Source organism: Ischnura elegans, chromosome X (assembly GCF_921293095.1).
Source record: "Ischnura elegans chromosome X, ioIscEleg1.1, whole genome shotgun sequence".
In the NCBI taxonomy this organism is placed as follows: Eukaryota; Metazoa; Arthropoda; class Insecta; order Odonata; family Coenagrionidae; genus Ischnura; species Ischnura elegans.
Window position 1 is genome coordinate 27,054,077 of NC_060259.1, and position 25,226 is coordinate 27,079,302.

General features: G+C 42.9%; 1 protein-coding gene across 3 annotated transcripts in view; it reads right to left on the reverse strand.

Moving 5' to 3' along the window:
- LOC124170497 (mediator of RNA polymerase II transcription subunit 25-like) overlaps positions 1-25,226 on the reverse strand; it is a 116,863-nt gene that overhangs the window by 87,494 nt on the left and 4,143 nt on the right. For all 3 annotated transcript variants that reach the window (XM_046549255.1, XM_046549257.1, XM_046549256.1), the window contains exons 4-5: positions 8,341-8,614; positions 3,211-3,356 (exon numbers count right to left, since the gene is read on the reverse strand). In XM_046549255.1, coding sequence (XP_046405211.1) covers positions 3,211-3,356; positions 8,341-8,614 — 420 coding nt within the window. The remainder of the gene's footprint in view (positions 1-3,210; positions 3,357-8,340; positions 8,615-25,226) is intronic.

Below are 25,226 nucleotides of genomic sequence, written 5' to 3' on the forward strand. Positions count from 1 at the left end.
CTGCCTGCAATAGGCTCCTTTACCAAGAGAAGACGAAAGCCTTCATTGGAGATATTTTTCAAAAGAAGTTGACTAGACATCATCGAATAGCTTTCAATAAAACTAGTAAGATCGTCTTTTTAATTGTTTTTTTTCTTTTTCGTTTGAGTGCTATTTACGCTATTTAATTCATGTACACCTTCAGAAACGATATTGCACGAAATATCAGCCGAATTCCGTTTGTCTTTTGTCTTTTTTGAATAACCTGCGAAATATACGCGATCACGAATTTCACCTGCCGAATGTCGAATTTTGGTGTAAAAATTAAAAGGTATCCAGAGTGCGGGTTCAACAACAACATTTTGTTATGCTTCTTGATATGTCTTTTTATTTATGGTGGACGTAATAAGTGGAATGTCAACTTAAACTCCAAGAGGAAGTTTCACTCGATAGCCAACGGAGCTTGTTTTTTAAACTTTTATTTGCACTTTCAGCGTATTTTCGACTGAAATTAGATGATTTGAGGAGTTTTATTGACGCATCATTAAAATTAAGTCAAATGAAATAAAATCCGCGAAAAAAAGGTTTTAGTACGAATATTCCGCCCTTATGGAACGTAACCCCTAATTAGTATGGAAGTCAATGGTTCGACTTTCGTACAAGTTTTCGGGAACGCATTGTGTACGAAAGTCGGGGACCGCCTGTATCTTCCACTGCAGCATACTGTATGAGAAAGGTGCTGCTAGCATATAGCTTATCTGCAAAATGTTTACCACCATAACCTTCCAAACTTAAGGCCTCCGTTGACACACTATTCTTCACTTTAAAGCTTCGTTCCACTAGATTCATAATTAATTGAAAAATTCTCTTAAAATGGGAAAATACTAAGTAAATTCAAAATCGATTTTGGGCTCTGGCTGAAAATTCTCCATTTTCAAATAGCTGCATGCATGTTAATATGGCTTTAAGGTATGATTTACAACAACATACAGTACACTCCTGATTATCCTGGCTAATGATGGGAGAGGCGGCACGAATACCGGGAAAACGCGGAAAATCCAAACTCTACTTTTATTTTTTGTAATTTTTATGATTTACGTAAATCAAACAATCTATTATTGCTTAAGCACATTGTCTATTATTATAGATTACTTACCAGAATCATTAGGAGCTTCCTCATCCCGACCGCGATCTTTTCGCTGTGATAGTGTGATTGCGTGACTGTACTCGTATTCCTACTGCTACAAGTAATACCTGGTTTCCAAAAACCACAAACCTGTGACTGTGAGGTCACGAATTCAGAAAAGTGGTTTGCACGAATCTACTTTGAAATCACTGCGCGACGTCGGAAACTACACTGACAGGCACCATGCCGAGTAGTCGCGCCTCACACAAGTTGTCCCGGATGCAACTGCTGTGGGACGCGGATCCATAATCACTGAGCCCGATCCCACACAGCAATGCTTGGATAAGAGGAGCAAGGAACTCTTGTGAAGGCAACGGGCACGCAATTACGCCATCACGCAGTAGCGGTTATAGGAAACCAGGGCTTAAGGCAAATTGCCTACGCGGGCGAGTGCTTGGCTATGACTCATGCTATCTCTACTTCCACTTTCCCCGCTGCTTTCACTTCTACTATTCCCTTCCTATCCAGTATGGCCTTGAATGGTAATGCATCAACATGTCTGAGTGTGATGAAATCTCTGGTTCCCTTGTGCCGTATTCAACCGCGTGCGACGCCACGGCAATATAATTGTGCGTTAGTGATATGAAACTAGTACCTTAAGTTATGCAGAATTGAAGCTAGATGTCAGTCAAGACACAATGTATACCTACAGATACTAACACTCAATAAAATGAAAAACAAAGGAGATTGCGAGAGAAGATTAGACAAGAGCAATGAAACACGCTGACTGATGAGACATTTAAGGGGCCTCATGAGAGCTTAATGAATGCCCCATCATGAGACAATAACTGCAGACAGAACAAATAACACTCAAGGGAGAGCATGTGACCAAATTGTTTGACTCTTGCCATACTAGACGAACACAGTTGAGGCAGGCTGTTGTCCTTATCAGCAAATTATTTTACAAATAGACAATTACATATATTTTAACCCTTAGAGTGCGGGAACGCTTTTATGCATTTTGCATGCTGACTGCGGTATTTATCCAAAATATTTTTTGCTACCTAGATATCTTGCACTTGGGCACTTTCCCTTGCCATAAGGACAGATAAGGGGCTTAATTCTACCAGGCCAACCCTTGTGGCAGGGGGTGCCTCCTGCACAGGGGGTCTCTTCTGTACTGGCTGGCAGGTAAAATTGTGAACTCCTACAGCCCAAGGGTTAAATGTTTCCTTGGCCATCACAAATATGAGCTTTCAGCAACATCCTGTACTCAATGTACGAGGCTCATATTGCTTAACAATAACAGTCGGCACAAGTACCTTAAGTTATGCAGAATTGAGGCTAGATGTCAGTCAAGGGTCTTAAATAGAGCACTCCATTCCATTATGAGGAAACAAAAAGGTTTCAAGATAATAAGACACAAAAACTATGTACACACTGAATGGCAATCTGCTTCATGGGCGTATTGATATACCATCTCTATGATCATATTAATTATAAAACATAACTAAGTCAAATGTCTCAAGCAACTTTCGAAATGATATTCCCTTGAATTCATGCTGCATTACCATACAAAGAATAAAATAACTTTGTTAAGTTCCACAGATTCAAGCTAATATTATACATGTCACATCTGCGGAACGTAGCAAAAAGATTTAATTCTATATATTGTAGTGTGCCTCTAAAAAGCAAAGCCTGAGAATATGATATATATCCTTCATTACTACCTCTTCTTTTTAATTAAAATTGCTATATTAATGCTTCTGCCTTTCACAGCAAGAAAAAAAACAAGAGCAGAAAAAGCAGTAATGTTGGATAATTTGATCTCCGTTTGATGTCAATAAAGAAAATACACATATAAATTTGGGGTCTCTAAAACCTATAGAAAACATGCAAACAAATATTCAACAAAAGAGCATATGTACAATTGGTGGTTTAACATTGAGACACAACAAAAGACTTAATTTTAAGATATTAATCTAAATGATAAAATCAGGAAAAAAATCTGAGCTACATCACCTCATTGACTCATTTACATAGATAGATCCAGAACCAAAAGGGTGACCAGAAAAAGGAAATTAAACGCTTTATAAATCACATACCTAAATCCTTTCAACAACACCAAATGCCTCGGATCTTTGGTATAATTTTTAGTCTGCGAAGCCTGCAGATCACCACCAGCCTTGTCAAAGAGTTTGAAGAGAGCAGGAATTTTTCTAGGTGACATGATGGATAAGTTGATTCCCCTCTAAAAGAGAAGAAATCCAATAGGTTAATTCATTTTCATCAGAGCTCACTCATTTTCTCCATTGCTCAAAATGGGTAGCAAATATAAAAGAGCTAGAATTGCTTTGTCTAATTGTCTGTAAATCAGCTTCAAATACCATGTAACGATTCATGATATCTTTTTTCCTTCTTTCCCACAAAATACGGTTAAACAAATATTCAAAATACTGTACTTGCAGGAATCTAAAACGATGTTTTTTTTTCTCTCCCAGCACCTGCAGAGAAATGGGCTCATTTTAAAATCTGATGCAAAATTCTTGACTTTTGGGTTTTTAGTGGTTGGTATAATCTACAGCTGGTAGAATAACCTAAATGATAGGTGGCTGAGTTTGCTGCCAGATATCTTTACAGTAAAAAACCAGCTTTAAAAATAGCAGCAACATAATTTAAAATATTTTATTTTACTTTTTTCCTCACATCTAATTTTAAGCCACTGAGCACATCCATTGGGCTGTATATGGTGGGTCAACCTCTAGATATAGAGGTCAGCTGCGATATAAGCTAGTTTACTCATCAAATAAGCTGTTGTGAACAAAAAGTGATGGCATTTCGAAGTGGTAAAGGTCTGACCCTAGGTAAGGGAGGCCGCCAACAATTATGCCACAAGTCACCCAGGGGAGAGTGCAGCATCTCTTCTTCATTTGAGTTAAGGTGGAGACCACAGTGGTTAGTACAGCAACATTTATTTCACAACAGGCATGGTAACATTTACTTTAATGTATGTAGTACTGCAATGTGGAAGGCTGGAGGAAACCACAATATTATCCTGAGGAGTTGCAACTACTATTAGCATTATTTGAAAGACACAATGGCATTCTTTCGATTAAAATATTCTGTTGGTAAATTAGTCCCCTATTTGGATCTTCAGGCGGGGACTACTGAGAGGGTACATCAGTCAAAGGTCATAAAATACTGCAGACAGGAACATTTAATCACTTAGGACCTTTGAAAGGCTAGAGAACTTTAAGGTGAAAATTCAAAGATAGCAAGGAATAAGTGAAATAGAGTGCCTAATAGAGGGAGGCTTCTGGAGAGGAATTTATAGGACTATACATAAAGGATCTCTTAACAGTTGTTAGTGGAGTTGGAATAATGCTGAGGAGGAACACTGGATTACAAGTAAAAAACATTCTGTAGTATAATGTAAGGATAATTATGGTTCATAACGAGACCAAACCTTAAGAATCCATAGCGGTACAGGTTTATCTATCAACAATGGGCTATGAACATGAAGAGGTAGAGGATGAACCTGTATACAGTAAACTCTCGATTATACGAAGCAGGATTTTACGAAGTTTTTGATTATACGAAGTGATATTGCGGTCCCGGCGAAAAGCCTATGCTAAATACATGGCGCTATTTGATTATACGAAGTTTCGATTATACGAAATGTTTTGAAATTACAAACCTTGGCTCAGTCCCAAGGAGCAAATGGCATTCGTTTATACGAACTACGGCGAGATATTTGTCAATAATACTAGTTACGCTGGCGTAAGTAGCTAAAAAAATCAGTGCTTCTGACTGTGGTCCATCAAAATTGTGAAATAGTAAATGATAGTGCAATTTTGGAGAGAAAGGGTCCACCTAAAACCTCACGGAGGGAATTTAAGGGAAGTAGGAGTTCAGTAAAAATATCACGACTGACATAATGCCCCTATTTACGTGCCTATTCGTAAACATCGCATCGACAATACTTCGTAGTTTAACATGTCAGGAAGGTCGCGCGGGGTATTTCGTACACTCCTACTTAACCCTTTCCACTGCTGTGAACGTACCTGGTACGTTCGCAAGGCAGTCTGCTGTGAATGTACTTCGTAGACTACTTGACTACTTTTCACCGAAGCACTTCAAAGGGTCCCTATTCCGGGACCCTTTCCTCGACGAGCTCACCCTCACTGGCCCCTCTCTTCAACCCTCCGAGCGGGGGGCCTCCCTCCCCAAAAGTGACCGCTCTGACTGCATTTTGAAAATCTATGAATCAATACCATCATCAAAAAATGATTGTTTGCATCGCACTCCTGCCAATCAGGCATTGAAGTACGTCTCTGAACCGTGTTTCTGCGATGAGAAATAACGATTTTGTTAACTTTGCTAAAATGGCCAAGTTAATAAAATTGTCATTTTTCATTGCAGGAACACGGTTCAAAGACGTACTTAATTTCCTCCACTATAATCGCAAATTGCTGGAAATCGGCCAGATTCCCTATGTTAGCACATCATGAGGATGTTCTCGAGGTTGGTAATTGATACAACTAGTTTACTAGAAATTCTACTGCTACAATATCATGGCTATGGTTGATTCGTTACGTTATACCTTCAGGAAGCTGAAGCGGATGAAATCGCGGAGGAGATTAGAGGCTTAAAAGATGATTTTGAAAAATACTTGCAAAAGCAGGAGCACAGCGCACAACATCAAACGATTATATTGCCCTAGACGATGATCTCCAGGCTTGCGACAATGCGACGCCGGTACCCACATCGGAAGAAGCAGTGGCCGGGACTAGTCACAATAGCAGTGACGACGAAGATGAAAGTGAGGAAGTAATTTCACCTAATAAAAAAGAAGTATATGCTGCCCTCCAAACATTAAGATATTTTGATCTAGCTAACGATTTAGATCCCCAACTTAATTCCCATTTATGCAAGTGAGAAACCATGGTGGAAGCGGCGATGGAGAAGGGCAAAAATCAAAAAAAATAACGGATTTTTTTGGGTAATATCTTTTCGTGTATATATTAGCCTTCCTGAGTAAACTTCTTAAATATATTAAGTATTGGGCTCTATTTACCACCAACTTATTTTTCAGGCTAATCGTAATGAAGACGCACTTCTAACTATAACCATGAACTTTCTTCTTGCGCGCCTCCCCGTTCTTTCATGCCGAGAGATCTTTCTTTCCCAAGTCTTTGTTTACTCCCTCCTGCGGCCTTCTGCTGATCTTGCTGACACCCACCTTACGCATCCCAAACCCCTCCTTCCCCAGCATTTCCCATTCACTCCCTCCCTAAGGTGACGGAGCTTGAGTGCGCCGTAAAAAAATACGGCCCCCAAACGTAGACTGAGGCAGAGCTGAAGGCCATTTCCCCACCCTTCTTTGTCCTGCCCCCTTCACCTCTCCTTATGCTGACCACACTTCTTTCCTCAGGAAATCCCCATCCCACTCCTATTCACCCCACCCACTGGGAATGTTCTCCAAACTGTGGAGAAGGGCATGGTTCATCTTTACCCGCAACGGGGGTTAGTTTTTAACCGGAGAGAGGCTGGAGAAGTATCTTCCACTATCGGGGAAACGGTGCCGTGCTTATAATTGTCTCTCTTCTTCTCTGCTGACTTTAAAATTGAAATTTAATTATTTTCTTTGCTCTTTCCACAGTATATTTATTTATGATTAAGGTGCGCATATTTTTTAGTGCTAAAACTAACAAAATCTTTTCTCTATGTCAATGATCCTTTGCATAACTTTCAATACGGCGGAGAAAGGAACACGATAACTAAGTGAGGTGAAGGTACAGGTTTTTGCGTGTCATTTTTGGGAATTCTCGCAAGTAAACCAATAATTCACACACATTGAGAAATGATGAAACGTCTCTTGTAGGAAAACAAACAATGTGGATAATAACGATTCTCTCTTTATTTCTCCGATAATGGAAGATGTTTCTCCTGTCGTTTTCCGGTTGGAACCTTGCTCCTGTCGGCATAAAAGAAGAGAGACATACTATATGAACATAGCACCTCACACCCGGTATGAAGAATATGGTCCTGATGAAGAATAAAGTCTTTCATAGCAATGTCTGCAAAGGTGATGGAGCACAGAAGCCGGACAGAGAACTCAAACAGAATTTACTTCTAATATTCACCAGAAGATAATCATATCCTATGTAATTTATGATCGTAACTGAATCTCAATGAAACTAACTAATTGAAAAGATAGCACATTCAGCTGAAAATACGGAGTAACTAGAAATATTAACTTGCGAAGGTTATTTTGGAAATGGGTTAAGGCCCTCGTTTTTCTTTTATTTTCCTCGTCACCGAGCGATAGAGGGTGACATAAATGGCGTTTAGGCCGGCTGCCGGTAAAATTCCGTGCTTGTTGGAAAAAAATATCTTACCCTTACTTAATAATTGCTATTCGCTCCTAACCACAAACTTATCTTCTATATTATTTCTACTGTATAGACACCTTTTTCTCAACTTATACGCAACCAAACTACTATGAGATACCAAAATGCACAGAATTTATCAGAGAACATGCGACGGCATATCTTACTTCTTAAATGTTGCTATTGTTTCCTAAAATTGGTTTTTAAATAATTAAAAAAAAAAAAAAACAAAAACAGCTAAATATTCCTGACGTTAACGGCACACAAACTGATACATTTGTTCATTTGCAACAATATCTCGCATTCTTTAAATAACTTTTATCAAAATGCGGCTGATTCCACATTCAAGTCTCCTGTTGATACATAAGTATGAGTCATCATGTGCGTTTGACAGAGGATAGTGAAATTACTTCCAATGTTATGTTTAAAGAGGTCCTCAGAGTGCCTTTGTGTCATTGTCTGACTGGAAGCCTGATGGAAAGAATTTCCTTGGACATTCTAGGGCCACTTCCTTGGACAAAGTCAGGAAACAAGTATATACTTATGGTCACCAACAAGGTCACCAAATGGACCAAGGTGAAGAAGCATGAGCTGGGTATCTCCCACATATATCCCATAAATTGGACTTCGTCGTGGTTAGATCTCGCAATTCTCTTCCTCTTTCCCTACCAGCCAAGAATAATACCGGTCCCAAATTGAAGTAAAAAGTATTTAATGCTCCCCACATTGGCAGGGAATTGCCATGCCATCTATAACTCAGGTACAAGAAATTTTACTAACTCTGCATGAGTAAAATTTCCTGTAATAAGATAGACAATTTAGGCTAAAAATTAATGAACAAACCTCTTGAAGAAGTGCAGCAAGCTGCTCCGCAGTATGGCCAGCATAAGCAAAGGACTCCATCACAGGCAAATTGTAGGGAGGTGAATTGCAGATAAGAATGCAGTGCTTCTGAACCATTTGAAGGGTCTGTGGTGGAGTGATGGCTGAAAGGGCACCAGGTGATGCTCCCCCACCACTGGCTTGCTCAACATGCTTCATGTCATCAAAACATTGCAAAGCAGTGGCCAAACCTTCAGCAATATTAGCATGAGATTCTGTTTTACCACCAACCATCCTAAAAATGATAGGAAAACCAAGATTAACATGGGTAACTCAATGTCAAGTCGACACAGAAAAAGTGACATTTTCAAGCGGACCATGTCAGATTTCTTTCAAATTTTGTGTATTTAATGATCCTGGTAAGAGATGGAAAAATACCAATTTGTAGAGGTGAATGGCAATTTAGACAAAAGTTACAGCTCCACCAATGTTGGAAATTTGTCGAAATTTCAGCATCTCTCTGAAGGTAAATGACTATAATTCGGGTTCTATTCAAGGTAGAAAAATAAGCAATAACATGTATTTTTGTAAGAAAAAACTTGAAGGAAAGGTGTTTTGATGCATGCAAGGTCAAATGTCAAGCTCGATGAATTTGAGTGTTGAAATTCTTATAATTAGGCCATGTTGAATATCAACGTAAAGCCCCTACATATTACCTTTCCAAAAACATAAGTTTCATTTTTCTACCTTAAATTGATACAGAATTATAGTAATTTACCTTTAGAGAGAGACAGAAATTTTGACAAATTTCCAACATTTGTGGACCTGTAACTTATGTCAAAATCATCATTAACCTCCGCAAATTGGCATTAAAGACAATGAGCATTTACACAGTGTCATTGAATAGACTGGTGTGTTGAATTTACTTGGAATGACCTGCATGGCATTTAAGGACTATAAATAAGTGTCATGCCACAAAAGCACTAGATATGTACCGTGCATGTCTTCTACCAAATGATGGCTCAGTGAGCCGAAACACGTTGTACGCATTATAAATTCTTGTGGAAAAGTGCTACGATCTTTTATTTATTTAAATATGTCTAACTTCCACCAATTGAAGTCTGAATCTGTTGAATTTATGAAATATGCACCACGACATGTCAAAATTAGCTTCTAATTTTCAGCTTGCAGGGCAAATTTAGCTTATCATATACATGAAATGTTAAATTAAAAACTTTGAGTTAAAAAATTTGTAAATCACTCTAATAGGCCAACACACATTTTTTAAATAAATGATTGAGGCCCTCATCTCCTCCACGAATTAGCATGCAAATGACCTGTACTAAGAGCCCTTAACTTTTACATAAAAGATATATATACATGCAGCTAGAAACAGCACATATATCATGCACTTAAAGCTAATATGATATTCAAAGATAGCCTCTCAAACCAGTCTATTCAGTGACACTGTGTAAATGCTCATCATGGCAAAGGAAGACACTCGTTCCAGTAGGTACAAGTAGGTCAAACAGGAATGGTATGCGGAAGGATGCATTGAGCTTCAGACCACGCTGTTCACTAACAGTGCGACATATCCTGACTGACTGTGAAAGATATCGGATTGCATAGGTGAATCACAACCACGGGGTGAATCTACCTGAAGTGCTAGGAAACAATCCTGAAAAAAATCTCTCAACTGATAGCATTCTTATGCTCAAATGGCCTTTTCAATAAACTATGAATGATACTTCTTGTAAATTTTTCCAACCATATTTTAAGACCGGACTTGTTCCCCTTTTCCAGTTCCAGTCTGTAAGTGGTGCAAAATGGCCTTTGCTGCTGATTCACCCTATAAAATTACTACTAAGAAGACACTCTTGTAACTGATGAAGGCTCTGTAATAAGTTTGGAGACAAGAATTGGACAGATAGAATAAAAAGGGTCTTTTAGCAAGAGCAGCAGCGAACTTTACGATTTCTAAGAGTACAGCAGACTTCCGATTATCCAGCTGCAGATCATCTATGCATGAGTTTCACACTCCTTCAATGTTTTCCGTGATGTTTTTAAAAAATAAAATTGGATGTAAAAAAAAACATGATTATGGCATTTTAAAGGACGACTTATTTGGGCTTATTATTTCCATTACAAATTCCCTGCGTAAAACAGAATTATTTTATTTACTAGCTGACATAGATACAGTAAAACTTCTATGTAGTGAACCTCTTTACATCATAAACCTCCTTACTTCATACCACCCCTACGGTCCTGTCAAATTTACAAGTAAATTTGTAGGCAAACCTCTTTGTAATGAAACTATTTATCTCATAAAACCTCCACTTATCATACCAAGGAGATACCCCTGAGACAGCCTAACTACCTCCGCAAATTGTACCGAGAGAACTAGATACCATTAATGCAGCCGCAATTACGTACATGGAATTACATTTTCAGCTATAAATATTTCACCCTTATTTTTTCTTACACACCTTTAATATGCTGTAATTTTCCTGTTAATCATTAGTTGTGGCCATTTTGTTCCATATTAGAGAATACCTAACAGTAAATAAGAAAAAAGGTATCCAACTATCCTAACCATTTTAAGTGACTGAGGAATTAAGAGAGATCACATCGTTTTCTCTCGAACCATGGTAGAAATCACTGCTCTCACTGCTCTAAAACTCACCTGCTGTAATTATTTAATAATAAATATATGTTAACTAATCCATGCATGTTTGTTTATACACATAAATATAATACTGTATTTATTTGAATGTAGTCCCCCCTTTTTTCCAAAAATGCTAGTGGTAAAAGTAAAAGGGGGACTATTTTCAAATGCATTTTTAAATTTTTTTCCCAAAACTGAAGCCTCAAAATTAGGGGGGGGGGGATTATATTCACAGGGGGACTATATTCGGAGAAATACGGTAGTTTAAAAGACAGCTGTGCCTTTCATTTCCCAAGGATATGAAAAAATGGTGCCTATCACTGAAACCTCTCTATAGTGAACCTCCATACATCAAATTGTCCAAATTTTGGTCTCCTCCATTACAATGTAAAGAGGTTTTACTGTAGTTTTAAATTAACTTGGACGTCTGCTCTTGCATTGCAGGCGACAATCAGCGGCAGGAAAAAATTTATTAATTTTGGAAGATTCTTCAATGGTTAACCAACCATAAATTAATAAAAAAGTTATTTATATTCTTCAAATGCACATTTGAAATCGCAATTGCAGAATTAATGCTGTGGCCTCACATGTAGTTGCATACTGCCCAAGGGAAACAGAGATTGTCACATTCAAGCATGTTTACACTGTGAAAGTCAAGGTCAAACTGGAGAGAGGAAAGGAAGAGTAGAAATGAAAGTACTGGGGAAGTGGATGCAGAGACAAAGGAAGTGGACATTGCTTAAGTCACAGCCAGGCACTCCGTGCCTAAGTAGACAGTTTGCCACAAGCCCTGGTTTCCTAGAACCACTGTTGAACGATGGCATAATTTAGTTCAATGCATTCACAGGAGCTCCGTTTTCCCATTTTCCAAGAATCGCAGTGCGCTTTTTTGCTCAGTAATCACAGATCCGCATCCCACACAATTTGCATCCTGGGCAACTTGTATGAGATGCAACTCCGTGGCGTGGTGCCTGATAATTTAGAAGCCACCATTGTGCAGTGGATTTAAAGCATTCGTGGCAACCAATTTTTCTAAATTCGTGATCATGCCACCACGTAATACGCAGCCATGGATGTGTGCTTTTCAGAAACCAGGTCTGGAAAACCTTCACCAAGAGTCCTTAATCTGGCTGTTTGTAATCTGGCTAATTAAGTAATTGCTGGCAATCCATTAGAAATGAAGTTAACAAGGAAACTATACTGGTAAACTGTCGTTTGATAAATAAGTAGTTCATTTTGGTGAAAATATAGTGGCATTAGCATTCGCAACATGCTTGATCTTCTTTTGTTACCGGCGGCAGAAAGCAGTCGACAGCATACCTGCACGTCCATGAGTTGCATGAACAGAGAGCATTTGAGGGTAGACACCATGGCCAGAAAACGAAAAACACACACATCTAAGTGAAAAAATGAAAATAATAGAGAAATACAAGTGTGGCATAATTAATTTATATTCCTATTGGCTCTTTACAATTCAAAAAACCAAAGAGAAGATAAGGTCTGCTATTGTGTGGGAGCACAAACCATCACAGCAAAAGCATTCGAGGAATGCAGAAAATCAAGAGTTGGAAGGAGCTTTGTTTTTGTGAGGTTTTGCCCACTTCAATCTTCAGGAACTACTGCGAAAGGGGCTATTGCTTAAGGCTAAAGGTATTTCTGTGATAGAATGAGAATTGAGAACTTCATGAGTTAGGAAGATTGGTAATATTAATTTAAAGCACAAAAGCATTTTCTCCCTTCATAATTGCTGGTGATGCCTTCGGTGTAAACCCGAAGCCATGGAAGAAAGGACTCCGAACCTAGCAGAATACCTTAAGGCTCCCGGATACCTCGGAGACTTTCCAACTTTGGACCCTTCCCCCACCACTCAAAAAGTCGGCCTAACGGCTAGTGAGCCTAGTGCACTGGCAAGTGGCCTTGAACTTGAGAGTGGACACATGGGGGGACAGTGTTTAGGGAAGGTAGGGGAAGTGATGTGGAGGGAAAGGGATATTGATGAAGGGGAGGAGTGAACTTTGGGGAACCCTCTCGCCAACTTGAGTTTTTGAGTGTTCAACAAATAGTCAGGTGTCTCTGCTCATTTTTTCCTACCGCATGGAAGCAGACGGATCTCAAGGCAACAAGGCATTCTTTGAGCTTGAAAAATGGATATTATTTGCGGAGGAGTAGAGATCAGAGATTAGTGGGTTTTTCGCCTCGTTGAACCCGAAAGTATTCAAAGAATATTTTTTAAAATTGATGTGATTACTAATTAAATCAATCTCATGCAGCAGCAAGCAACTCCGGTAAATAAGAATTTCAAGGTATAATTTAATTATTCCTTTGTAAGCGGAACATCTTGAGTTCGCAGAGACGTGAAACCGGATGGTAATGCTATTCTGATCCCCATGCATAGGCACTCATGAGAGTGCGTGGGAGTGATGCTGCCATCAGCACCTTCCGGGAAGCTGCAGGCCACGTGTGGAAAAGGCAGCGGGCAGTCGGCGGAAAGTACTCATGTGTAAAGGCCGCAGGCCATGTGTGCAACGCACGGTGTGTGATTGATAATAAATACCTTCACTAAATGAGTTGATTTCAATAATTCCTCTGGAGTGCCAACCCAATAGAAACCACGCGCTTACAACTGGTGTCAGAGTGCGACGTTGGCCTCCAACAAAAAGAGGAATCAAGTCTATAGTGAAGGTAAGTGAGGATGATGGGCAGAGTTAGTATATCGGGCCAAGAAATGGATATCCAACGCGCGTTAGACACGTTGACTGCGCAGTTAAAGGACTTGCAGGAGGAGAACGCGAGAATGAGGGCTCGGGAGGCCGAGAGACCCTTGCACCCCCTCGCCCCGACCGCTGAGAACTACGCGGATAGACAACCGAATTTCGCCCTCTTAGCCTCGGTTGAGAATTTCTGCGGCGGACCAGCGGAGGATGTGGATGCCTTTATCGAACGGTTCGACAGGGCTGCCTTGCTGAGTAAGTGGACGGAGGAGGAGAAACAGCATGCAATCAGGCTGCGACTAAAGGGGGCCGCGGATACGTATTGCCGAGCCAAGGCCGAGGGCAGAGAGGCATTGACGTATCCGGAGATTACCGAACTGCTGAAGGAGAGATACAGGTCAAGTAAAAGCTGGCGGTACTACCGGGAGTTGATGTCCACTCTGCGGATGAAGACGGGGGAGACCATACAGGAATTCGCGGATCGGGTTCGTGAAACGAAATTACGGACCTATTCTGTCGAAGGCACGGAGGAAAGGGTGGCTGCCATCCGGGAAGAGGCCGACCAGAGGGCATTGGATGCCTTCTTAAACGGTCTCTCTGGCGAGGTTGGTAGACAAACGCGACTGAGGATGCCAGCGACATTTGATGACGCCATTGAGAACGCCACGCGCATCGTGGAGGTGGAACGGCGTGCAAAGAGGCCAGTTGAGGAGAGGGAAGTCTTTGCATCGACGGCAAAGGCGTGTTTTTCGTGCGGGAAGGAGGGTCATTTCACACGCTCATGTCCGAGCCGCCCCCGAGGGCCCTGCTTCGCCTGCGGCCGCCAGGGGCATTTTTCGAGGGACTGCAAGAGTACTCCGCGGCCGTCGAGCGACAGAAAGCCGGATTTAAACTAGGGTGGGGCCGAGTTAATCGCCGAACGCGGTCCCCCCAGGAGGTGGCGATCACACCTGTTTGCTCGCTCCGCGAGGCAAATGGACTGGTAGTGCGAGTGGAGAAGGACGGACGGGTGCGGCCTATGCTAGTGGACACAGGAGCCCAAGTTTCCCTAATGACTAGACAGTGCAGTGGCAAGTTGACCCCCACTTTCTCACCCTTTAGGATACGAGGGATTTCGGGGGGGCACATGCGAAATTACGGCGAAGTGGTGGCCCCTTTGAGAGTTGGCGGCATGTCACTGATGCTGCGTGCGCAAGTGGTGGACTCGCTGGGCGACTATGCTGGACTGTGGGGGATGGACTTTTTAAGAGAAAACGGCGCAGTGATTGATCTCACTCGGGGAGTGTTGGTATTGAATGGAAAAATAGTTCATTTGGCCGACGCGCGAGAGAGTGCGTCGACTAGGAGGGAGGCGGCGATGGGTTGTTATCAGCGGGCCCCGTCCGACGGGATGGAAGGAAATGTGGGCGTGGTTTCGCCCCAGCGCAAGAAGAGAGGGGGAAGGAGGAGACCGACCAACGGGCTGTCATCGCCCGTGGCTGATGGGGCCGCTCTTGCGGCGACGAGGAGCCCGCTGTCACCGGTAGTGGACCCGGCGCAAGCGGCGGCGACCGACCGTGATCTCCCTTTCCGCCCCGACGCGGCGAGGAGAGGGGGCGAAAAGATACCACCAGGATACCCCACGAGGACGTACCATCGCCATGGAGCAGTTGACGTACCGGTTCGACTCCTGCGCGCTGAAATCGTTCCGGGTAGGAGCGTGCGACTCCTGCCTATTTTCTTGGACACCGAAGTTTGGCAGCCGGGTCAGGAGTGCCTGGTGGAATCTGCCCTGGAGGAGGAGGAGTGCTGGGTGGCCAGGTGTGTGTGCTTGGTGAGCGATGAGGGAAGCGTCACCACACACGTAAGTAATTTTGGACCTGATACACTTACGCTAAACAAGGGGACATTGATCGCGAGAGTTAGCGAGGTGCATTCGGGTGAGGACATTCAAACGGGCCGCGAAGAGGGGACAACTGGATGGGAGGAAAAGTGCGTTGGGGTAATGGAAGTGAAGGAATTCGGAAGGGACATTCGGGATAAGTTGGGGCACTTGAAAGGGGAGGAACGAGAAGTACTAGCCCCAGTGATTGAGAAACTTCAGAATTTGTTTACGCAAACGGGCGGGCCCCCTGCCACTCATCTAGTGGAGCACGAAATTCCGACGGGTGATGCCCGTCCGATTTATAAAAAACCCTATAGGACCCCGCACCACCTGAAGCCCCTGATAGAGAATTTCGTGAAAGAGCAATTAGGTCATCCGGCCTAGCAATAGCCCGTGGGCGTTTCCGGTGGTGGTGGTTCCGAAAAAGTCACTGGATGGCAAGCCAAACTATCGATTCTGCATAGACTTTAGGGCCCTTAATGCTATCACTAAAGCAGATGTTTACCCCCTTCCCAATATCACAGAGACTTTGGAATATTTAGGCGGATGTAAGTACTTCACGACCCTCGACCTCACTAGCGGATATCACCAGATTCCGATGGCCGCAGACTCGCGTGAGAAGGCCGCTTTTATAGTAAACAGCGGCCATTACGAATACGTCCGTATGCCATTTGGACTTAGAAACGCGCCCGCGACATTCCAACGGATGTTGGACGGAGTGCTACGGGGGATGACGCCGTCGGAATGTTTAGTTTATCTAGACGACGTCATCGTGTTTAGCGATTCGATTGACACGCACACCTCACGGCTAAGCAAGGTATTCGAGAAGTTGGAAGCGGCCGGCCTGTCGTTGAAATTGACTAAGTGCGACTTTGCCCTCCCACAAGTAAAGTACCTTGGCCATGTTATCAGCGCCAACGGGATCAGGCCCGACCCAGAAAAAGTTGCTGCGGTGCGCGATTACCCAACCCCGAGAACGGCAAAGGAAATTCAGTCATTTTTAGGACTTACGAACTATTACCGCCGGTTCGTGGATAACTACGCCGTCCTCGCCCGACCACTGACGGCGTTGCTGCGGAAAGGGACTACTTTTAATTGGAAGCCTGAGTGTGACGAGGCTGTGGAGAGTTTAAAGGAATCGTTGACGAGAAGTCCGGTGTTAATTTACCCCGACTTCAACCGACCTTTAATCATCTCTACGGACGCGAGTAATTTCGCAATAGGGGCCGTGTTATCGCAGGTGATCGATGGGGAGGAACACCCCGTGGCATACGCGTCTCGGCAAATGAAAAACCCCGAAATAAACTATACTACAACAGAGAAGGAACTCCTCGCTGTCGTGTGGGCAGTGCGACAGTTTAAGTGTTACGTGTTCGGCCGTAAATTCTTGATCGTACTGACCATGCTGCTCTTAAGTGGTTGTTTGGTCTCAAGGATCCAAGCAGCAGGCTAATGCGTTGGACACTTAAGTTAAGCGAGTACGACTACGAAGTAGCGCACAAGCCCGGGAAGGCGCATTTAAATGCCGACACGCTCAGCCGGAAGGTGAGGGGCGTGGTCGCTGAGGGAGCGATAGACTTTGCGGATGCGCAAGGGAGTGATGAGGAGTGCCGAGGGTGGAGGGAAGACAAAAATTTCGCGGTAATCGACAACGTGTTGTTTAGGAAAACGAAACGGGGGAATAGGACTGTGGTGCCGAGAAGCTGTAGGGAGGAAATACTTAAGCAATGCCATGATCATATAATGGCGGGACATTTAGGCAGGGAAGCAACGGTGACTCGACTAGTATCGCAATATTGGTGGCCAGGTATCGAAAGAGCCGGGAGGGAGCACGTCAAGCACTGCATTGCGTGCAATCGAAGAAGCCCGTATGGAGGCACTAAGGCCCCCTTGCAGGAAGTGCCTTATGCCTCGCGGCCGTTTGAGTTCTTAGGGCTAGATATTGTAGGCCCTTTGCCGCGAACAGATAAAGGAAACCGGTTCATATTGACAATTGTGGATCACTTTTCACGGTATGTAGTCATGATGGCCATGGCCGACCAAACTGCGGAGACGGTGGCTGCGGCGCTTGTTAGAAACTGGATTTTGCGATTCGGAGTCCCAAAGACGATCCTCACCGATCAGGGAACCAATTTTGAATCGGAGTTGTTCCGCGAGATGTGACTGCTCGAAGTGAAGCGATTACGCAAGTCATCGTATCACCCGGAGGCGAATGGGAGGGTTGAGCGAGTGCATCGCACGATCGCCCAAATACTGAGCCATTACGTGAATTACAATAACAATAATTGGGATTCTTTATTAGACTATGCAGTCTCTGTGTATAATATTAAAAAGCACCGGAGTACAGAGTACTCCCCCCACGAAGTGATATTCGGATTTCCGATGGCCTCCCCCTTTGAAGTCATGGCGGCGAATGGTGTTCCGTCTAAGCACCCGGCTGTGGGAGAATTGTGTGCGAGACTAACAAAGTTGTGGGAAGTTTGCAAGGAAAACAATCGGAGGGCACAAAAGACGCAAGCAGAGGGGGTAAAAACAAAGGGAAAACAATGCAGATACGAGGTGGGCGACTACGTATATTTACGCGACCCGTGTTTGAAGCCAGGGCAAGTGAAAAAGTTTCATTGCCCCTGGGAAGGGCCGTATCGAGTGATAAGAGTTTTGTCCGATTGCAATTTAGAGTTGGAGCTTCCATTTTGAAAAATTGTGGTGCATGTGAATCTTGTGAAACCTTATTCAGGTTCTATTCCACCCCCAGATCTAGGAAGGAGACGTGCTCGCCCCTGAGGAAGACCCCGGAAGAATCCACCCCTTCCTCCCCAAACCCCAATTCTACCCCCTTGCAGTGACATAGAGTTCGAATCTGTGGAGCCGCGGGGATACGCCGACCTTCCAGAGGCCAGCCAGCTGGGAACGGATAGCAGAGAAGGGTTTGACTCCCCCCCCTCAACCCCTCCAGATGGCGAGGCGCCGGCGAAGGGAGAAGGAGTGGTTTCCCCCCCTCCCAACCAAGATGAGAGCTCCTCCCAGAGGAACGAAGCAGCCTCCCCTCCACCGCCTTCCCCTCTCCTCCCAAGGCGGTCCCCTTACCCCCTCGGCAGCCGACAGCGAACAGCTGAGAGAACCGCAGCCCCTCCCCTGTCCCCTTCTCCAGCGCCCTCACACTCCTATTCGCTCCGATCACAAGGACCCTTGTCCACGGTTCTAGAGGAAGACGAACAAGAACAATGACCTTGGTATTCGCCATTTTAGTCGCCGCTGGGATAGCGGGACTTGAAATGGCTCAAGAATTGGTGCCATTAAAAAAAAAAAAAAAAAAAAAACGGTTTGGTATTTGATCGTGGACAAGATGTGGGGTTAATAGAACACGATTGGATGGTGGTAATTAATTTTGATTTGAAGGAATGAATAATGAGTATAAATTAATAGGTCAATTGTTTGACAGAGCTGAGGGGAGGATACGAGGATGGGGGCGGGGACCCCTAGATAATGGGTATGCAATGTTAGATTTAAGGTTGTAAAAATGAAGGGTATAGCTTAACAGTGATAATGTGTAATGTGTGAAGTGCATAAGTAGTGTGGGGCGGGGTCGTGGGCGGTGAATTGCCAAGAGGGTTTTTAAAATCCAAGGGATTCCTGTGCAAAGATGACGAGTGCTTGGGAAGGTGGGAATTTGTGATTCTAGGAAAGTGTAGGCCACGGCCGAAGATTGAACTCTGGACCTATTGATCCACTTGAATTGATTCATATATTTCAACTTGTATGGTTTTCTGTTAAGTGCTTTAAGTTTTTTTTTTCTTTCTTTCATCTATCATTGGGTAACTTTTCATCTTTCTTTGTTTTATTGTGATTTTAATGGTTTCCATGTATTCTAGTATTGAATTGTTATGTTTTTAGGATATTCAACAATTCACTTTGGAGGGGGTATAGTTGTAAGCGGAACATCTTGAGTTCGCAGAGACGTGAAACCGGATGGTAATGCTATTCTGATCCCCATGCATAGGCACTCATGAGAGTGCGTGGGAGTGATGCTGCCATCAGCACCTTCCGGGAAGCTGCAGGCCACGTGTGGAAAAGGCAGCGGGCAGTCGGCGGAAAGTACTCATGTGTAAAGGCCGCAGGCCATGTGTGCGACGCACGGTGTGTGATTGATAATAAATACCTTCACTAAATGAGTTGATTTCAATAATTCCTCTGGAGTGCCAACCCAATAGAAACCACGCGCTTACACCTTGATATTTTTGAGAATATCGCTCGTTCTTAATGGTGTTTCAAACCATCAAAATGCCTCGTAGAATTCGTTGTCAATTATAAACGTCCAAATATATTAACATTCATTTCCTACTTTTCCAATTTCAATACTTCTGGAAGAAGGTAAATAAGGTAAAATGTTTTTAACCACTCCACCATAAGGCATTCCCATAAAGCCTTATCCCTCTCATTTTTTCCTGAAATAAATCCATGTCAAGTCCAAATGAAAAGTATACACAACCCCTTTTGTGAAATATTCTGATACCCCTGGATTTCATTAAATATCTTATCTTCACCTCAGATAAATATTTCCTTCCCAGATTTCACAGTACGAGAGTCATTCAATAAGTCCTTAGAATCTCCGAGAAAATGCTCTCTTAGAAAGCAGCACTCATGACTAGTCAGCTGTTAAAGTTTTAGCTGCATCCATCCCATACTTTCATCTTTGTTACCGATTGTAGTGAACAAATTTCATTTGTTTATAAAATTGGATAGAAGGGAGTTTCATGCGGTGATCAAACACTTGTTTTTGAAAGAGTTAACGTATAAAGAAATCAAAGCTGAGTTGCATGAAGTTCAAGGCACATCTGCTTTTTCATTAGCTACTATTGTGATTGAGTTAATGAATTTAAACAAGGCCGCACATCCAAAAAAATGGACATCATTCCCGATGCGTATCCTGTGTCTACCCCCGAAATGATTGGCAAAATCCATGATATGGCTTGAAGTGATATACAAATCAAAGTGCAATATAGGTAAGGCCAGAGGCAATTTGCAATGCAAAATTGCTTTAATGCTGCAAGAAATTTTGGGTGTGAAAAAAATCTCTGCAAGATTCCTGCCACGTTTGCTCACAGAGGAGAAAAAATGCAATCGTGTAGTCATTTTAGCAACTGTTCCGGCACTTTTCCTTTGTAGGTCTGATGATTTTCCATGTTGATACATAACTTTTGTTGATATATGGATGACGAAAAATGAAAATACTATAGTGAAAAACATAAAAAATTGAATCAATAGAATTTGTTTTAATAGGTTTTTCTAAAGACTTATTGAACCACCCTTGTAATCATCAAGTGAAGAATCTCTGGAAGCAATTTTTTCTTCCTGGTGGCTGCAACTGGACGCTAAGGATGACGATGATGCGTGTTATGGTATTTTAGGCAATTTTACAAGTTTCATAAAAATAATGTGTACAGAAACAAATATGCCAAAATTAATGTATTATTACTTAAGTATTGTACCGATTAAGGTTGGTTTGTGTGAATTATTTACGAAACATTCTGGCAGTATACCCTCCTTTCATGAATTTTCCTACTTAATTCAAAACGAATTTCCTTTCCATCAAAAACTCTTATTCCCTCCCTCCTATCTCTCGTTTACCCAACATTCTTTCCTCTAACACAGTTTTCAACATCCCCTTCCTCCTTAGCACTCGCTCCATCCAAACTATCTGCCTCCCTTGTTTCTCATCTAGAAGCCCTCTGTCCTCCCCTCTGTACAGGGTAGGTGGAAGGAATACGTGGAGAACCTGTATGACGGAACGAACAGACCAGAGAGATTGACTCTAGAGGAGGAAAGTACAGTGGAGGAGGATAATCTTGGACCGGAGATATTAGATTCGGAAATAGAGAGAGCACTTCGTGATATGAAGGCTAGGAAAGCAGTAGGCGTGGACAATATCCCGTGTGAGCTTCTGAAGAATCTAAGGAAGGAAGGTAAGAAAAGGTTTTCGAACTAGTGCGCAGGATCTACGAGGAGGGATGTTGGCCGGAAGATTTCGTGAAGACTATTTTAATTCTGCTTCCGAAAAAGAAGAAAGCTGTGGAATGCGGAGATTATAGGACTATCAGCCTAATATCGCATGCGGCAAAAGTGGTACTGAGGATATTGAACAGATGAATGGAGGCGAGGGCAAACGAATATTTGGGCGAAGATCAGTTTGGTTTCAGAAAAGGGAAGTCAACTCGTGATGCAATAGCAATAATGAGGTCCCTCGTGGAGAGGAGGCTAGAATATGACCAGGACGTATACGCGTGTTTCGTGGATTTTGAAAAAGCGTTTGATAGGGTGAATTGGGTGAAGTTAATGGATATTCTCAAGAGAATGGGTGTAGATTGGAGGGATAGACGACTGATTCGTAATCTGTATATGGCCCAGACTGCGCAAGTGAGGATAGCGGATGGAGAACCTGGGTGGGCAAGCATTGGCCGAGGTGTGAGGCAAGGCTGTCCTCTATCGCCGCTGCTCTTTAACGTGTACGCTGAAGAGATGGTAAGGGAAGCGTGGGATGAGTTAGAAGCTGGGATATAAGTGGGAGGAATGATGTTCAAATCAGTGAGATTCGCGGATGACCAGGCGTTGATCAGCCAGTCAGCGAGGGGGCTTCAGGCTCTAGTGCATGCGTTATACGAACGTTGCGAGGAGTATGGGATGAGGATTAATCACAAGAAAACTAAGGTCATGCGGTTTTGTAAAGCATCACGAGCGAGGAATGTGAGACTCAAGATAAAGGTGGGAGGTGAAAAACTTGAGCAGGTTGAGCAATTCAACTATTTAGGCAGTACATTAGAGGAAAACGGATACAGTAGTAAGGACATCAGGAAGAGAATAGCATTAGCGAAGGAGGCGTTCATGAACAGGAAGGAGCTTCTGAGAGGATCGTTGTTTAACAGTTTAAAGAAAAGGCTGGTGAAGAGTTTGATTTGGAGTGTAGCTCTCTACGGTGCGGAAACGTGGACACTGAGGAAAGAAGACGAGAGAAGATTGGAGGCATTCGAGATGTGGGTATGGAGAAGAATGGAGAGGGTGAAATGGATGCAGAGGAAAAGGAACGACGAAGTGCTGGATATGGTTGGCGAGGAGAGGCAGCTTTTAGATGAGATACGCAGGAGACAGAAGGTATGGACGGAGCGAGTACTTAGCGGGGAGGGGATGTTGACAATGGTGTTGGAGGGTAGAATGTTAGGGAAACGAGGGAGGGGAAGGAAAAGAATAGGATTTTTGGATAGATTGAAAGAGAGTAGGCCTTACAGTGAATTAAAGAAGGCAGTGCTGGAAGGAAAGGGAGGCTCCCAGATCGCTTCTCAAATACTCCATGGAAACCTACCTTAATCGGTAGAATACTATAATAATAATAATTATAGGATCAATTGGCGGTGCATCGGCTATCTCTCGTAATAGCGGGGGCCTCACTATAGCCCGTACTCGCTTTAACAAGGTTCCACTGTACGTCTTTTTTAATTACATTGGAACAATTATTCATGAAAAAGCATCATCATGGTTTGACGGTATTCTAGCAATGAAGCTATGTACTGTTAAATAGTGCGTTGCAATCTATGCGTCTGCCGTTAATCAGTTCCTGTCCCTAAGCGTGTTGTTGAACTAGACCAAAATTCGGCTCAGAAGAATGAAGTATACATCACACGCAAAACGCCCCTGATGCAGCAAAGAACATCCATAAGACAAAAACTACATGGTGGCTGCCGGCATAATGACAGCAACAGACTCCATGCAAGCGCTCTCTTTCCTTTGCCCCTCCTCCTGCGCGCTGAGTCTCGCTCAGAGCTGAAGGCAATGTGAACTGAAGAATGTCACTGCCGTGGAGAAAGCAAAAATAGCGTGCAAAGGTTCGCATGGATTGGACTCAGTGTCGCTACCATGAGGAGTACATTAAAATGGTAAGGATAAATAAGAAGATAAAGGATTATCGTTTAAAATCTACATAAAAAAATTTTGGGTTTTGCCTTCATACACGCCATAGCAGGCAGCCAATTTTGCCGAATTTAGTGTTTTTCCGTGGTCAATATTGCAGCATGAAAAATGAGAAATGAAAAATTACGATGTTCATTATAAATATCTATGTTTCTTCTTCGTAAATAAGCATTCAAATGTTATGTGTGTAGAATAACAGAGGCCTCAGACGAATCTGCCCTGACGTTTGCAGTGTAGTTTTTGGTCGAGGTATCCAGGAGCCTTAAGAAGTACCGTATAAGCGTGTGTAAGAGGCACACCTTTTTTCCCAGAAGTTGCAGCCAAAAATGATGGTGCGCCTCTTACACAAACTTTTAATCTTCCCCCCCTCCCCTTCACCGATAGCAAGTCTAAGGGGAACTGAGAGGCCTTGGTTTTCAGTGTGAGTCAGTCAGTTATCAAACGTAGAGAAACGAGTATTTTTGAAGGACATACCCGGTTAATAGTCAATACCTGTCTTGCCGAGTAATTTCCATTACGCTGAGGACCTGATTTTCCAAAAATCATCTTCAGACGCTAATGTGAGGATTATTGCAACTGAAAATTATACTGGTATCAAAACCTGCGCTTTAAAAAATTCGAACGAGTGTCTTCATTGTTGGACTAAATTGTGGATGGAAGAAGTCAGAAATGCTTATAAGTGAAGAGCTCGGAAGGAGAGGAACAGGGGAAGGAGCTCGATCCCTCCCCTCCGTATTTCAAGCTACGAGGCTATGAGTGAAGGAGCACGGGAAGAACACGTCCAATCTTGCATGTGACATTGTTGCCTTCAAAGCGAAGGGGCAGCAATGTGATATACGCAGTTTACATTGCCTAAAGTTTCCAGTCCGTCTCGTCTTGTTTGAATGCGCTTATGCTACGCATGTTTCTTCCGAAATTGTCCTGTTTGGACTATTTTGAATATTAGTAGCCTAGTTGTAACTATAAGTCTTTGTGTCAAACAATTAGAGCTTAAAAAACTTAAATTCTGTCAGATATGCATCGCGTTGTTTCTCTTTCTTTTTTTGAACCTCGTGCGTGTCATACAATTATTGAAAGCTATAGAGATATCTTCGGGCTCAGTAGATAACTCACCTAGCATTTGGCCTCCATAAACTGGGAGATCGATCAAGGTCAGTTGGTGAGACGAGGTAGGGATGTAACACGTTTCTATTGTTCACGTGTAACTTGATGTTTTCCTATTTTCCTGTGGGGTCTCGGAAAGGGGAAAAAAATGGCAGAGGCATTGGCTACTGGAGGGCCGAATGTGGCTCCATTAAATCTACGACGTGGTTATTATCCTATGATGCTGAGATTGCCCCGATTGTTGTTCAAGCTCTTGGGAAGGTTCATGCTATGTGCCTGTCGTGTATTGCCTTAAAATTTTCCACGGCTGCATTTCTATTGCAATACTCCTGCGAGAGCATTTAAACAAAATTGTTCGTGAATAGGAGAAGCATCGTAGAGCAACCGCGTATGCGAAGAGAGGATCGGAACTCTTTCTACTCCCTCTTATGCCGCTATTACCGCCGCAGTTATCGAATATACGTCTGCAACACCGCGCGATAGTAAAAAAAAAATGCCGCAAAATTTTTTTCTTCATAGCTTCGATGCTCAAAATAGGGGTGCGCCTCTTACACACGCTTATACTGTGACGGTTGCGGCCGTCCCAACCCTAGCCTTTATTCCC